General features: G+C 50.5%; 1 protein-coding gene across 10 annotated transcripts in view; it reads left to right on the top strand.

Moving 5' to 3' along the window:
* Afap1l2 (actin filament associated protein 1-like 2) overlaps window positions 1-16,140 on the top strand; it is a 96,584-nt gene that overhangs the window by 58,884 nt on the left and 21,560 nt on the right. For all 10 annotated transcript variants that reach the window (XM_063282799.1, XM_008760580.4, XM_063282804.1 and 7 more), the window contains 4 exons: window positions 892-1,020; window positions 6,453-6,527; window positions 7,715-7,812; window positions 13,818-13,908. In XM_063282799.1, the coding sequence (XP_063138869.1) occupies window positions 892-1,020; window positions 6,453-6,527; window positions 7,715-7,812; window positions 13,818-13,908 (393 nt within the window). The remainder of the gene's footprint in view (window positions 1-891; window positions 1,021-6,452; window positions 6,528-7,714; window positions 7,813-13,817; window positions 13,909-16,140) is intronic.

Raw genomic sequence — 16,140 nt, 5'->3', positions numbered from 1 at the left:
GCTTGCTTTTCTCTCTTCCCACTGGGACTCTGTCTGGCTTGGACCAGGGCAGGCCCAGGAATGCTGCCCTCGTGCTGTGAGTGCCTGTGTGTATCAATCTTGTGTCAGGAAGACCCTTTTTCCTGGCGTCATCCATCTGGATCTTACAATCTTTCTGCCTCCTCTTGAGCATAGCTGAGCCCTGGTGGGGAGAGGTTTGAAGAAGGCACCCCATTTAGGACCAAGTGTTCCAAAGTCTCTCACTCTCTGCACACCGTCCAGTTGTGGGGCTCTGCGTGACCTCTCATCTACTGCAGGCAGAAGCTTCTCTGACAGTGGCTGACAGAGGCTCTGATCTATGGGAATAGTAGAATGTCGTTTGGAGTCATTTTATTACTGTGTTCCTTTAGCAGAACAAGAGTATTTGGTGTGATGGAAGGATTTTTTCCATCAGCTTTTTAAGTATCTATCTAAATGACTGAAAAAGACGAAGTTGTAAGACCAGTGTCCCTTGGAGAGAGAGAGTGATAAGCATTGCCCAGGCCACAGCTCAGCAGGCAGCAAAGGCCTTTGGGGGGTATTTTCTTTCCCTCGTTAACTCTGTGATGACATATATTGAAAATGAAGGTGATACCCTCAGAATATTGGGCCAGCCAGGCCACCATCACTCCTCTAGCCAATGGTAGTCCTGTGACTCCCTTTGAGGTTGTCTGTCTTAAATTCAAGGGTGTGTATTTCTCCCACCAAGACTCTGAAGCCAAGAACAACCTTCCCAAGCCAGCGTTTCTCCCAGGCCTCACAGGAGCCCCCTCCTCCTGGGACCACAGGTCCTCAGTGGGATGCTGCTGGATCTTCAGGGAAGCATTCACTGATCTCTCTCTCTCTCTCTCTCTCTCCTGTGTTCCTCTCTAGCCCTGGAGCAGCTGCTGACAGAGCTGGACGACTTCCTCAAGGTTCTAGACCAGGAGAACCTGAGCAGTGCAGCCGTGGTGAAGAAAAGCGGCTTGTCGGAGCTCCTGCGACTTTACACCAAGAGCAGCAGTAAGTGTGGGCCGGAGGGCCGGGGCCTCGGGTGGTCCAGCCTGAGCTTCCCTCTCATGGCACCGTGACACACTTCTGGAGCCCAGCCACATGAGAGCAAGGAACCGGCAAGGCTGGCTCTTCCCGAAGAGCTTCCCTCTGACGTGTTCTCACGCAGCCACCTCTGTGTCCGTCTGTGTCCTCCATTTTAGACCATGGGTCACCCTGGTAACCTCAGTTTTAGGCTCCATGTCCAAATAAAAAATGTGAGACCCTGGAGACTAGCATTTGGTATACAAAGCGGGGGGCACAGTTTAGGTCCTAACAGTGGTACCTGGTGAGCTGGCGTGGCAAGAAACCCTCTAAACACTTCACGTATCAGCTGGCAAGTGGGATTTTAAATGGAGTATGATCAAAGCCCTCTCCCTGTTGGTTGAAAGAGGAGAGACAGGCTCTGTTATGAGTGTCCAGGGCTTCCTTGTGTACTGGCCAAGGAGACCGTACCCGTATGAATTCTATGACCTTGAAGACAACCCTATACAGGTCCCACACAGGGAACTCAGCCCACAGAGTTTAAATAACTTGACTAGAATTATGTAGCTGAGGGGAGAAGAAGATATATATGCCTTTAAGATTGTTGATTATAAAATCATGGGTTCATAATTTTGTGGTAGAATTAACATACAATAAGGTACACAGACCATAAGTATGAAATCCAGTGACTTGATAATTATAAACAGCAGGGTGATCCTATCGAAAGCAAGATACTCCTGTCATCCAGAAAATTCTGTCTTATGGGCTGGGAAGGTGGTTCAATCAGGATGGTTCTTGCAGCACAAGCTTCTAGAGGCCTGAGACTGATCCCTGCACCCACAAAGCCAGACATGGCAGCACGCACCTGTATTTCCATGAGGAGGTGGAGACGGTCAGATTTCCACTGGGTGCCTGTCAAGAAAATTAGGTGGAGAAGCAACTGAAAACTATCCAGTCTTAACCTCTGGCCCCCCTCCCCATGTGTATCTGCCCAGGTGGGCTGATACTCACACACAAACACGGGCACACATGTGCACATGCACATGTAAATCAAAGAAGACTCACGCAAACACATGAACATCTGCAGCAAGAGGCCGAGAGCAATTAAGGACCGAGATTTCTAGTTGACCTCTGACCCCCACATGCATACGCCTATACACAGTGCTTTTTCTTTCTTTCTTTCTTTCTTTCTTTCTTTCTTTCTTTCTTTCTTTCTTTCTTTCTTTTTTTTTTTTTTTTTCGGAGCTGGGGACCGAACCCAGGGTCTTGTGCTTGCTAGGCAAGCGCTCTACCACTGAGCTAAATCCCCAACCCCCACAGTGCTTTTTCTTAAATGAGTCTTATCCTCTTTTCTGCAATGTCCTTCCCATCCCCACTCCAAGGCAGGCATTTCACTAGTTTCTCTCGCCTAAGACTGCTCTGGAATTGCGTGTAAATGCCATCACTCTGTGTATACTGTGACTTCCCTTGGAGACTCACGTAAGTCGTGGGTGTGTCTGTCTGTACCTTGTTCCTTTCATTCCTGGAGTATTTACTTGTTCCTCTCTGCTTAGGATGTTCTCGTGTTTCCGCTGCAAGGCTTGGCGTCTCCGTGAATACTCCTGTATAATTCTTTTGGACAGATGGTTTCCTCTCTAGCAAATTCAGAATTGCTTTTATAAGACAGCCCCCGTGAACTCCCGACAGCTGAGTGTAGTTGATGTTTATGTCAGGTGTTTGCTGTGTGGGGACATCAGAGGGCACGAGATCCATCTGCCACTTGGCAGGAGCGGCCACCATCCCTGCCAGGGAAGGGAAGTGTTTACCTGCTCCAACTGTCACAGTTCAGACAGCTCCCTGAATCTAGCCCGAATCTCACAGGCTACTTTTGGGGTCTCCCTTCCCTTCTTTGCCTCCAGTAGAATGTGTTTTCCCTGCAGAGCAGAGATGTGGTAAGTTGAAGTGTGTCTAGATGCCTGCAGGCCTTCCCTTTTGGAGGAACCGTGCTGGCTAGCCACTCCTTAACATCAAGTGCTTGCCTCTCCCCTCTCCTGGTCACTCTCCCATGGTTCCCAGGCTCCTCCTTGGTAGCTGTGTCTGCCAGACTGCACATCAAAGAAGCGCTGGTGGGAAACAGAGGGGATGTACACTACAAAGAGAGAAGGCTGGAAAGGAATGAGTCACCTTACAGAGAACTCATTGATGGAACCCTTCAAACAGCAGGATCCCATACCTTTAAAGATGTAACATTGTAATGTCTTATATAGACAGCCCCTGTGAGGAAGCCTGCTGTCACCCATCTGACCTGTGGCTCTTGGTGCCCGTGTACTGCAGGTGCCTTTCATTTGGGATCCCTTCGGGCTTAGCACGCTGCACAGTTCCCTGTGAGGTAACCTTTGCTCTCTCTGATGTTTCCTACTCACTCGTCCTCTGCTACAGGTCAGTGGTGGGGAGCTATTGGGATCTGGGTCTTGGGGATCTGGGGTACCTCCAGAGATTCCCCCCAAGACCTCTGATGGATGTGTTCATCCTATTGAAGCTGCTGACCATCTCTTGAAATTCTCAGGGGTAATACCATGTACATACATACATGCATGCATGCATACATACATGTATATATATACGAGAACTTGCGGTCCTCCCTGTACTGCTTAGACTACAAAGAATTAACACAGACGGTACTAACTGTGTCTTGGACAGTGTGAATGTGCACGGTGACTCAGGCTATGTCATTTAATCCTCATCTCAGTATTTGTGAGGGAGTTGGTGGTGTGGCGTTTACCAGTGAGGGAACCAGGGCTTGGCACGTCACTCGAGCAGAGAGGTCCCAAGTTGTGAGTGGCAGAGCCCAAGTAGGCAGATCTAACCATTGTAAACCCACCCCCCCATCCAGTTCTGTCACACTGGATTGAACTTGCCATCCTAGTTCGAATCCTAAGACATCCCTACCCGTTATAACATGTCTTCTCCTTGACCTCCCTGCCTCACCTTGTGTCCCTGCAGACTCAGCTCACTCTCCAGCCTCCCATGAAGGGGAGGTGGCTACTCCGCTCCCTCGAAGATAGACTGTGGTCCCCACATGTTGGGTGCAGCATGAGGGGCTGTGTATGCACGCATGTGTGGATTGCTTGTGTTTGCATGTGTGTGTGCACATGTGTGCATGTATGCGTGTTTATACGTGTGTATGCACATGTGTGTGCACCTATTGAGTGCTTTCATAATTTTCAAATGGAATCATCTACCTGGGTTTTCTGGGCTTTTAGTTTTGGCCGGAAGGCCTCTATGTTTGTGGCTGACAGCAGGACATGGTCTGACTGCTCTTCTAACAGAGACTTGGCAGCCTACTATGCCACAACTTCACCAGTGAGAAACACGCCTCCTGTTCCCCCAGTTTAAGACTCTGGGGCATTCCAGCCATTGCCCCTCTTGACAGGAGACACTTCGCGTGCTCTGCCAACTGTAGGCAAGATGTTCAGCCTTTCCTCCTACCCAGCCCCCAGGTCTGTGAGAAGTGCCAGTCTCTGCAGATGACAGGTCTCCTTGTCCCCTGTCAGAAGGCTTTTCAGTTATAGTGAATAATACAACCAATATTGCAATGCAATGCAATTGCAACCCCACAATCAAACAACAAATAAAATCAAAGACCAAAGACAGCATTACCATGAACTCCAAGTAAATTCCCACTTATACACTGGGACTTACCTGTAAGACAGTGGATGTGCTAGAAGGACGGATGGGGTGTTGTAAAATTGTCCTCCAGAATCAAGTTCAGCATGACTGTCTGTCTACAGTCTCTGGTAAGCCATTCACTTCTGCACAGTGCTGGGGAAGCGTCTGAACGTGAGATGGAGTGGCTTGCTTTGTCATTTCCGTACCTCCAGCCTCTGTGTTGCTTGCCTCTAATCGTTGTTAGCCATAGGCTAACTCACTTTTTCACATTTCCTAAATTGGAGTTTTGCTAGGGCAAGGCAAGCAGGCTTCCACCTTGATTGCTTTCCACCTGAGCAGATAGGACAACCGAGGCACAGAGGTCAGGTGCTCTTTTCAGAAGTCGCTGCTCATAGCGGAGCTTGACAGGACCGTCTCTCACCTCTCCCCGGCTGGTCCCTAAGTTGATCGACCCCTGTAGCATTATTTGAGATACCTGGGAGTGGGGCAGTGATGCTTACTGGTTCTGGCGTAGCCAGACACTGAGATAGCTCTGCAGAGGCTCACGACTGAGGGCCCATCCAGGCTCCTCTGGACTCTCTGGGTTCTCAGACTTCTTTTCAGGCCAGAGTCAGCAGTTTATGGCCATGGAAGGGGCTGGCTTTGAAAACTGGATCCTTTGGCAAAGGTTTGCATTGGATCTGTTGGCTCAGGAGCACTGTGTAACCACAGGAATTTACTGGCTATGTGCTGCTAGGAAATACGAATTACGGGCCACAGAGGGGCCATCAAGGGACTTTGAGAGAGGAGAAGCCATGGAGCATTTCCTAGGTTACCACCAAAGATGGGTATATGGAGGCTAAGAACCAGGCATGTAGCAGGAGGCTGTCTCCTCTGCCAGCCCCAACCAGAACAGTGACTCGACCTGTACACCAGTCGTTTAAAGGAGGGCATGGTTACATCACTACAAGTTTCGATCTTCGGGACAGAGTAAAGGCCTGGTGCTCCCCACTTCCTATGCCCAGCCTTCTTGTCCCGATGATTTGTTCACTCAGCCGCCCCTCCTCCCCCATTAACGGCTGACCTCCCATCTCCACCCTGGGCTTTGGGAGGCTTTCACCAGCTTTGGTGTGGTTTGCATTAATCTAGGCACTTTTGATTTTAACCCACTGTGACAATTCTCACCAGGATGAGAAAGGCCGATAGGAAGTAGTTCACAGTGCCAAGGGGATCCAGAGACATCTCTAGTTCGAGGAATGTGCTGTAGCTCTTTGAGGGGTAGATGCCCTTCCATTCGCCTATTCTGGTCCTGAAGCTGTCCTTCTGCAGCCTGCCCTCCTCCATCCCCCACCCCCAGGGTAGGAAAACCAGCAGCCAGCATCTTGCCATTTATACACTGGACATCTGCCACCTGTCCCTGGGATTAACTCTCTTATTCAGCTCGAAATCTCAAGTGTTCCCTTTTCATAATGAATTAATTTTATTTCACACATATGGGTGTTCTGCCTCTAAGTGTGTACGTATGTCACACACACGCCCGATGCCCGCAGACGCCAGAGGAGGGCAGCAGATCCCCGGGAACTGCAGTTCCTGGCAGTCGAGGGCTGTGTGTGGGTGCTGAGGATGGAACCCTGGTCCTCTGCATGAACTACAAGTGCTCTGGGTCACTGAGTCATCTCGCCAAGCCCTGCCAGGTGCCCCTTCCCCAGCCCTGAGCATGTGAAAGTGCCTTAGGTGGATATTGTCTCTTTCTGGAGGCACGTTACACACCTTTCCCATCTTTCCTTCTGCAGGTTCTGATGAGGAATATATTTACATGAACAAAGTGGCAGTCAACAAGGAACAGAACCCAGCATCTCCAGACAAAGGTATGGGGCCCTGAGAGCTGCTGGGCTGCCTGGCTCCAGTCCAAACCTCACCCGTCTTCCTCACCCCTCCCTGCCAGCTCTCAGACAGGCCCAGGGGTTATTTTTGGAACCCACGTTTTGGTTAATGGTATTTTGGGTTTATATATTTTTGGATGTTTCAATGGGGCCACCACCTTCTTGCCTATTGGTTGAGGAATCTGTCCCTAAAATCTCTTGGCTTTTCCCAGCATCATTGCAGGAAGAGGAAGTCATAATTCAGACGTTCCAGGGGGAGCTGATCCCACGCTTCCAGCCCTGCCTCTTTGGGTGAAAGTCTGCTTGGGAGGAGGGGAAAAAAAAATGTGGTGTCAGCAACTGTACTGTTGAAAGATGAGGCTCACAGGGTACTCTCAGGCAGCATGGATTCTTTCCTAGGAGGACTTGGGGCTTTGTCCTTGGAACCCTCTGCCTAAAATTCATTCTATTAAAACCTCTGTGTGTATCTGGCCCAGAATGTTAAGAACATTCAGCATCAGGGAGCCCCAAGAAAGTTTTCTCTAATCCCCAAACAGAAAGACTTAGAGAGAGATGGGAAGAGATTTTCCCCAAAGCCTCAGCTATGTCCTGAGAAAGGGTTGCCTTCGAGACACCAGCAATCCTGTGCTCTCTTGCTGGTAGAGCTGGAGAGACTTGGAAGTTGGTGGCCTATCATCTTTGGTGTGGTGTCCATGCTTCTTCTCCACTCTCCCCTTCCTCCTCCCCCAAGTCAGGAGCTGAGACACACATGTGGTGCCAGGGGCCACTCTGCCCAGGGTCTCTTGCCTTCTGGGTAAATGGTGGGAGGAAAGAACCACAATCACCGGGTCGGTGCCTTGTATGGCTCAATATAGTGACTGTCGAGCAGCTGAAGCTCTGTGGCTGGGCTGGTTTTTTTAAAAATGGGGGAGGTAGGGGAGGGCAGCAGAGCCTTCCAGAAACCCCATGTTGGTTACTTCTGAGGAATCCGCATAGGGCTGCCCACTGCTATGTCCTATTCCTGGATGAAAAACAAAACAACCTTGGCTTCAGGAATGGCCTGCCTGGGTAATTAACACCTGCTCAAATAGAGCATACAGAAGAGGGACCGGATGGAGAGCAGCAAGCAGACATTCCTCGGTATTGAGAACCCGCCTCTCCTCACCCAAGCCTTCTCCGCTTGCTGCCCACAGTTCCTGAGGAGAAGCAGGGTCCACTGACCAATGGGGAGCCCAGCCAGCACACCTCGGCCCCTCAGAAGAGCCTTCCAGACCTCCCTCCACCCAAGATGGTGAGTGTCAGGCTAGGATATTTGATCATTTCTATCTGCCTGTCTGCCTAGCCTCTGACCCATTTCTAGCACAGTCCATGTGCCGGACACAGGAAGAAGAAGTCATAACACAGGAAACCAGACCAGGACACTCCAGGTGCTAAGAGTAATAGGCCTGGGAGTCTTTCTCAAGTGCTTTTGTCAAGGGTCACCTTGACACCTAACACTGCAGGGCCATAAACAGTTCTGACCAGCAGTTCACGAGTCTGTGACCTTCCAAACAGGTGTGGTGGCTCATGGTTCAGGTCCCAGCACTCAAGAGGCTAAGGCAGGGGAATCATCAATGAGTTGGCCTGAGCTACATTGTAAGTTTCAGGTCAGCATGGCCAAACAGTGAGACGTTACTTCAAATACACAGAGTAAAGAAAGGAATTTGTACCCTACCGCACCTCACACTTGAAGCCCACCAGATGGTCACAGAAAGCTTAGAAATAGACTTCCTGTTTCCAGCATGGTCCCCAGGCTACACCTCCCACCCAACAGCAGGATGCAAAGCCTCCTCAGATTGGCTCTTCCCTCACTGCCCTTCTGCCCCTGGGGTTGGTTCTGCCTCAGAGTCTTTGTAATTTCGGAGCCACTGGCTTGCCCTCTTCTCTCAGAAGCTCTTAGAGTATCCTGACCTGGATGAGGAGGCCACTGTACTCCTGCTCTGCATCTCTTGAGCTGTCGTCCCTTGTCACTACTAACAGAGCTGTCTCATTGCCTATCCCCTCCGTCAGAAATAAGCTCCAAAGGACAAGAGTAGAACCTTTCACCGACCGCCTCATGCCTAGTAGTATACCAAGTAAGCCATATAGCGCTCACTTTGCAGACCAGGCTGGCCTCAAACTCAGAGATCCACTTGCCACCTGAGTGCTGGGATCCAAGGCTTGGCCACCACGCCCGGTTTGTTCCTCGGTGTTTAGGTGACAGCAACATTGGCATTTGTCTGACCAACTGGTCACGTTCAATAGGCCACATTTGCAAAGCACTGTCTGCACCACACCGGGCAACTTTTGGTGAGATGAGTCACAGTGTTTACACGTCAGGGTACATTAGGTTTCTCTTGCTGTGGTTAACACTGGGATGGAGAGCCACTCGGGGAGGAAAGAGTTTATTTCCACTCATAGTCCCAGGTCTGTCACAGCAGCTTCAAGCAGGGACCTAGAGGCAGGGACTTACTCGGAGGCCATGGACAGGAGTTGCTTACTGACTTTCTCCCCCTGGTTTGCTCAGAATTGCTCTCCTACATCATCTAGGGCCACATGCCCAAGGGTGGCACCTCCCACAGTGGCCCAGGCCCTCCCACATCAAGCACTAATCAAGAAAATTCCCTACATATGTGACCACAGCCACATCTTATGAAAACATTTTCTTAATCATGTTTTGCTTTTTTTTCTTTTTCTTTTCAGATAACTCTTGTGTCAGGTTGACAAAAATAAAAAAATTAAAAAACAATAATAAAATAAAAAAAAAATCCAGCCAGAACAATGTGGCAAAAGCCCATTGTTGTCTTAGTCTAGAAGTGACAGTGTCAAGACTTGATCCCAAATTCTTTTCCCCAAAAATAGGCTTCCTAGAAAGACCCAACATCACACCTACGAGGTTATATGAGGCTCAAGAAGGGTCTTAACCCCAGAATGGCTCTGAACCAGCCTCCAAGGTTTCTAGGGACAGCGGGAGTATACACCACCACTATGTGGATCACAGACGTAGTTCTTGAGTACCTGGGTCAGTGTCCCATGTTTGGAGTCCCCTTAGCTGACAGGTGAAGTCATTATTGGTGGACTGATCCTTCTTCTCTGGGTGTCCATGCAGTTCTGCTGATGGCCTCTTCCTGAACTTCTACCCAACTCCATACAAATGTGATCTTCTACCATCAAGGGACAGGTGACCTTGTCACCATCTCAGAACGTTGAGAGGCCTGGCCCAAGTGGACATCCAGGAGGCAGAGAGGCCGGGTGTAAGCACAGGCTTCTTGCTGGCTCTATAGCAGAGTGGGGAACCGTGCTCCTCCAAGCTCCTCCTCCCTTTGCTCTCACCCCAGTACTTTGGAGGTCTGGGAGAGACCCTTTCCTGGAGCTCTCCTATCCTGCTGTCACCAGCAGCAGCAGGTGGTTCTGGGTAGAGGGGAGCAACTGTGGTTCTCCGATAATTTCTCCCAGGCACTACTCCTCGTGATTTTGCTGGTGCAAAATGCCACCTGCCAGGGCAGATACTCCTGAGTCAACTTGAGGACGGACAGTATATTCCAACAGACAGAGAGCTTCCCTGGCACCGAGTCTTAACTCTTCTAGAAACCTGCATTTCATAAGCACAGTGTAGAGAGCCCAGAGTCCAGGCTTTGGTCATAGTTCTAAAGAATCCAGTCCAATGGACCTGGAAGCCTCGGGGACTCACGGCATTCCCCAGTGTGAAGACTTGAAGGGTCTCCGTATGAGCTGAAATGAGGAGAGAGGATGAGGTAGATATGGATCTCTCCTGCTCCTCCTTACTGCTCTTGTCTGCGAGGGGTCGGCTCAGACCAAGTCTGAGGGAAAGTTGGTACTTGAGATGGAGAAATGATCCGCCCAGGAATAGTTCAGTCTCAGGAGTCTTTCCGAGGCGTGGTAATTGCTCCAGGCCTGGGGACCATTCCAGCAGCACCAGCTGACATTACAGTGCAGGGCCCTCCCTCACCAGATGGACTTTCTTTGCTAGAAGGGTATGGCATGTCTAAGGCCTTCCAAAATTTTTCTAGGCACCCACTACTGCCCTCCAGTGATTCCAGATGTGGCGAGAGGAAGGGTGGTCTCTATTCCCAGGCCCTCTCCTTCCTGCCCACATGGCAATGCCCATGCTTGGGCCCCTCAGGCCTTCCTTCTCACTTTGCCCAAAGCAGTGAAAGTCTTAGTCTAATGTTCCCAGAGGAGCAGGGTCAGGTGGATCAGGAGGAGGAAACTCCTGAGGAGGAGTCATTGCTGCCTACACCTCCCAGGAAGACCACACGGCAGTTCCATCCAACCTTCCTCGGGCAGAGAATTCCCTCCTCCCTTTCCTGACTCCACATGATCAGGGCACTATGGGCAAACTTTTATCCAAATGCCGGGCCTATAATGCCTGTGTCTGGACCAGGATGGTGGTCCCTGTCCTGTGTTTGGGATGACTGTCAGCAGTGTCCATCCTCACTGTAGTCCCTACAGTCGGAACAGGTCCATCCAGCCGTGGAGTGCAGCCAGGGGTCCGGAGCAAACTTGTGGGTGTGGACAGTGACTCACAGCCTAAGTCTTTCCAGACTGCAGGCTGCACAGCCAGGTGCTGTGGTCACTGCAAGAGAAACAGATGTTCGCTGGCCACCGTACCATCTTGGCAAGGACCACCCCCACCCCACGCGCCTCTCGAGGCCCGACCGTGACATTAGCACTGATCTCAGTGGAGCTTCCCAGTGGGGAAGCAGCTGACATCCACGGTCAGTGCGGCCCCAGAATTTTCCACAGTGTGTTGTTCCCCAGGGAAGGTTGCATGACTGCCTCGGGTCATCTAGGTCCGTGGATCTTAGGTCTCATTGTAGGAACTGGTCCGCAAGAGCCCTCAGCCCTCGGGTCCACCCACCAGCCACCTACTTTGTTCCTTACCATTTGCTTCGCTTCCTTAGCATGCATGCCCAGTGGACCGTTTCTATACACTGCAACCCAAGAGTGAGTAGTTGAGATGAGACCCAAGGGACCACAGATTCTTAAATATTTGCTGGTTGGCCCTTTGGGGAACAATCAGAAATGTGGCGCTTGGTAAATCCTCTTCCTCTGATAGCTGGTTATTTCAGCGCTGAAATCAAATCTCCTGCATCTTTGATTAATGACTGGTGTCTTAGTTAGGCTTACTGTTACTGTGAAGAAACACTATGGCCAGAAAGCCAGCTGAAGAGGACAGATTTATTTGGCTTGTACTTCCCCATCACTGTCTGCCCCTGAAAGAAGCAAGGGCAGGAACTTAAACAGGGCAGGAACCTGAAGGCAGGAGCTGAAGCAGAGGCCGTGGAGGGGTGCTGCTTATGGGTCTGCTCACCGTGGCTTGTTCCATCTACTTCCTTCTAGAACCCAGAACCAACAGCCCAGGGAAAGCACCAGCACCGTGGGCTGGGGCCACCCCATCGATCACTAATTAAGAAAATGCCTTACAGCTGGGATCTTATGGAGGCCTCTTCTCAGCTGAGATTCCCTCCTCTCAGATAACTTTAGTTTGTGTCAAGCTGATGCAAAACCATTCGGTACAATCACAGTCTTCACATGTTGACGCTGGTGCTTAACACAGTGGTTCTTCCAATGCTGGTGCTTAACGCAGTGGTCCTTCCAATGCTGGTGCTTAATACAGTGGTCCTTCTAATGTTGGTGCTTAACACAGTAATTGTTCTGATGCTGGTGCTTAACACAGTGGTCCTTCCAATGCTGGTGCTTAACACAGTGGTCCTTCTAATGTTGGTGCTTAACAGAGTGATCCTTCCGATGCTGGTGCTTAACAGAGTGATCCTTCCGATGCTGGTGCTTTACAGAGTGATCCTTCCAATGCTGACACTTAACAGAGTGATCCTTCCAATACTGGCACTTAACAGAGTGGTCCTTCCAATGTTGGTGCTTAACACAGTGATCCTTCCAATGCTGGCGCTTAACAGAGTGGTCCTTCTTCCTTAGCCCTGAGACATTAGCATCTCTGTCCTTTGAAGTCTGATGATAAGTCACTGTGTCTGGGATTATAGGACATATGTGTGGGACTTTGACAGTTTTGTATTTTACTTTTTAGGCTGGTAAAAATGAACATTACTGAGCACTTCATGTTACCCAGCACAGTTTAATCCTCCATGTTTCCAAGTGACAGACATTTCCGCTTCTTTTTATTACTACAGCTTAGACAAGATGTCTTTGGGTTTAATTGCTGTGAACAGGCACCATGACCACAGCAACTCTTATAAAGGAAAACATTTAATTTGGGGCTGGCTTACAGTTTCAGTGTTCAGTCCATTACTGTCATGGCGGGGAACATGGCGGTATGCAGGCAGACATGGTGCTGGAGAGGGAGCTGAGAGTTCTACATCTTGATTTGTAGGCAACAGGAGACTGACACACTGGGCATAGCTTGAGCATATATGAGACCTCAAAGCCCGCCTCCACAGTGACATACTTCCTCCAACAAGGCCACACCTACTCTAGCAAGGCCACACCCACTCCAACAAGGCCACACCCCCTAATAGTACCACCTCTATGCGGTCAAACATGCTAGCACATAAGTCTGTGGGAACCCCTCTTTATTCAAACCACCACACGAGCCAACTGTCAAAGGTCACATGTCTTTTCAGGCTGCATGTCTGCCTTGCCCCTGGGGTGCTGGAGTGCTGTTGGCATTCTGCTTCGGAGGCAGAATGCAGTCTGTGATAGGGAGTCCTAGCCCATCTTCTTCTGGGTAAGAAACAGTGAGATCTATGGCGGATGTTGTGCCTCTCAATTTCCTGTGTACCCAGACACCACTGGAGACTGCAGGGAGTTGAGAACAGTGGTCTGAAGGTCTGAGGAATCCCTTTTGGTTCCGAGTGAGTGCCCAGAGTACAGAGAGGCTAGAAGAGAGAAGATCTTCTCTGGGAGATTAAGGCCTGGCTCTTTACAAGGAAGGCTTCCTTCTGGGTGATCCTTGATGAAGGAGACTGTCCTTGCTTGTCCAAACTATTTTATCTTACGGCATATGTGCATTGTGCTACCAGACAGAAGAACTGGTAAGGTGGAAGCAGGCTGAAAGCCCCAGGGAATCTCAGAATTGAGAATGGCAGATGTGGAGCAAACTCCCTGCCAAGCTCCACCTGTCCTGGAACACGTAGCCATGATGCCCTTCTGAGAGGACCATGACAACTGGTCACATAGCATAAAACCTGGAGGTCTCCCTCTCCCCTCATGAGAGGCTAACCCTAGTTGCTCCCAGTGCTCTCCATCTGAAGCTGTTGGCTTTGTCTGTTTGTGTTACAGATTCCAGAGAGGAAACAGCCTACCATTCCAAAGATTGAGTCTCCCGAGGGCTACTATGAAGAGGCTGAGCCATTTGACACATCCATCAACGGTATGTCCGAGACGCTGGGCCCAGAGGGTCTAACTGCTATGGCCCACAGGCTGCTGCTGACTCATGATCTGCTGACAGGCTCACCTTGGGCTCTTAAGCAGAGGCAGGCACAGTAACATGACCCGGGAAATGACCTCACTGAGAACTGGCCATACGGCATTCATCCTTTGGTCTACGTGAAGTGTCCAGACCTTGCCTGCCTGTGAGAAAGGGCGGGGGATGCCCACTGGGGTAGCTTCCTATATCCAGGCAGTTCCAGCCTCTTGCATGGGCTGTTGCTGCACTGAGCACAAGGAGGTGGCACAGGAGAAGTGTGCCAGCTAAGGGGCCTGTGTAATAGATGTGGAGGTCAGGCTGAGTCTGGGGGAAGCATTTGTGTTCTTTCTCTGGATTCAGTCACTGAACTCCCACCAGCAGGATGAGAACACTTGAATCCAACGGAGAGAGCCCAGAGCACAAAAAGATGAGATTATGTTTGGTGGTGGCTATTAGGGCTGAAACGGAACAGTGGTTCGACTTCCTGCAGAAAAGCAGGCATTCTGACACCGACACTGACCTCAGGATGTTGGGAGCTATGGGGAAGAGATCAAGCAGCTAACCACAGGGACAGAATTCTGGGCAGAGAGCAAAAGGGTTCTTTAGTCAGAGAGGAGTCCACTGTGGCAGGGCTGGGCGAGTCCAGGGGAGAGTGGACCGTATGGAAGGGATGCAGAGCCCAGGGGGGACTTTGGTTTATCCTTGGATGAGACTGTAAGCCTTTCTTTGCAATCAACTCACGACTGGCCTACCTTAGGTTTTTGGGCATATTGCAAATGAGATATCTAAGCTGAGCTGGATGCTAGAATCCCAGTCTTCTTGACCAGGCTCCTCCGCTTGCAGAAGCTGGCCTTTCATCACTATCATGAGAGACCTGAGACAACTAACTTCTGAGGTGAAAGGGTTCTTTAGGGCCACAGATTTAGGGGCTCTAGCTCAAGACGGGGCAGGCACATTGCTCTAGGCTGCACTGGGACCCGTAAGGGGCCTTATGCAACTTGATCACCTCAAAACCAACAAGCAAAGGCAGGATTGGGAAGGCTAAGGTCCTATGATCCCCTTTGAGGACACCCCAATACCAACAACCTCTTACAGGGCCTCAGTCTTTTATTGGGGTTTTCTTTTTAAGTGAGGAATCTGTTTGCTTTGATCTGTATGAGTGTTTTGCCTGTACATATGTTTGTGCCTAGTACCCAAGGAGGCCAAAAGAGGGTGCCAGAACCCCTGGAATTAGAGTTACAGGTAGCCGTGAGAAGCCTGTGGTGACCAGAACCAAACCCACGTCCTCTAAAATCAGCAAGTGTGGTTAACCGCCAAGCCATCTCTCCAGGCCCCCAAACTCTCAATGGTCCGTCCAGAGTGTCTCAATAATACCACGCTGGGGACAAGTCATCGATAAGTGTCCCCCAAGGGCAGCAACATCAAAACTAGCATCTCCTCAGCCTCTCCTTTGTAAGAATGTTTTGTGGTCACACAGAACTTTGCTAATGTCAAAGCTGAGGGTAGGTGCCTGGTGGTGGGGACAAACTTGACTGAATCAGGCAGGGCCGTGAAGACTTCTCCAACAACAGGACTGGAATGAGTTAGGACCTGGAGCTGTGACTTAGGGTTTTCTCTTTCTTATCTGCCTATGGAACCCCAGTCCCAGGAACTATGTGGGAGGTGAGGGCTGGTTAGGGCCGAGGATATTATCAGTGGTTGGCATTGTGGGCAGATGAGCTTCACCTCAGCCCACGGTGCCAATGAGGTGCTGGCGAGCCACAGCCAAGCTGTGGTTTCAGACCCAAGCCAACCAAGGGTGTGGCAATGCTGTCTGGGTGCATCCTGAAACAGTGACTCACTAGTGAGCACCTCTACATATCCTGAGCCCATCTCCTCTTGGGTGTGGCCCCAGCCAGCCAGGACCTGTCTCCTAAACACACAGGGGCAGACGCTTCAACTCCACACAAACAAGTGGTCAGAAACACCCAGCTCCTTGGTGTTCACCTCTTGTCTATGCAATCCTGCCTGACCGGGGGGTTCCCACTGTGTCAGTTCTGACTCACCAGGGGGTTGGGTGGCAGAGAAACAGGTTGCCTGCCCATCTCTCCTGCCATCACAAGGTCTAGGAACAACTTGGGAAGTTGGACATCTTTGTGACCCTTACCTGTGGGACCAGCCAAATAGTCCTCATTTCCTGCCTGCTGTCCCTACACC

This window comes from Rattus norvegicus, chromosome 1 (assembly GCF_036323735.1).
Source record: "Rattus norvegicus strain BN/NHsdMcwi chromosome 1, GRCr8, whole genome shotgun sequence".
NCBI lineage: Eukaryota > Metazoa > Chordata > Mammalia > Rodentia > Muridae > Rattus > Rattus norvegicus.
This window is presented reverse-complemented; position numbering and strand designations above follow the sequence as displayed.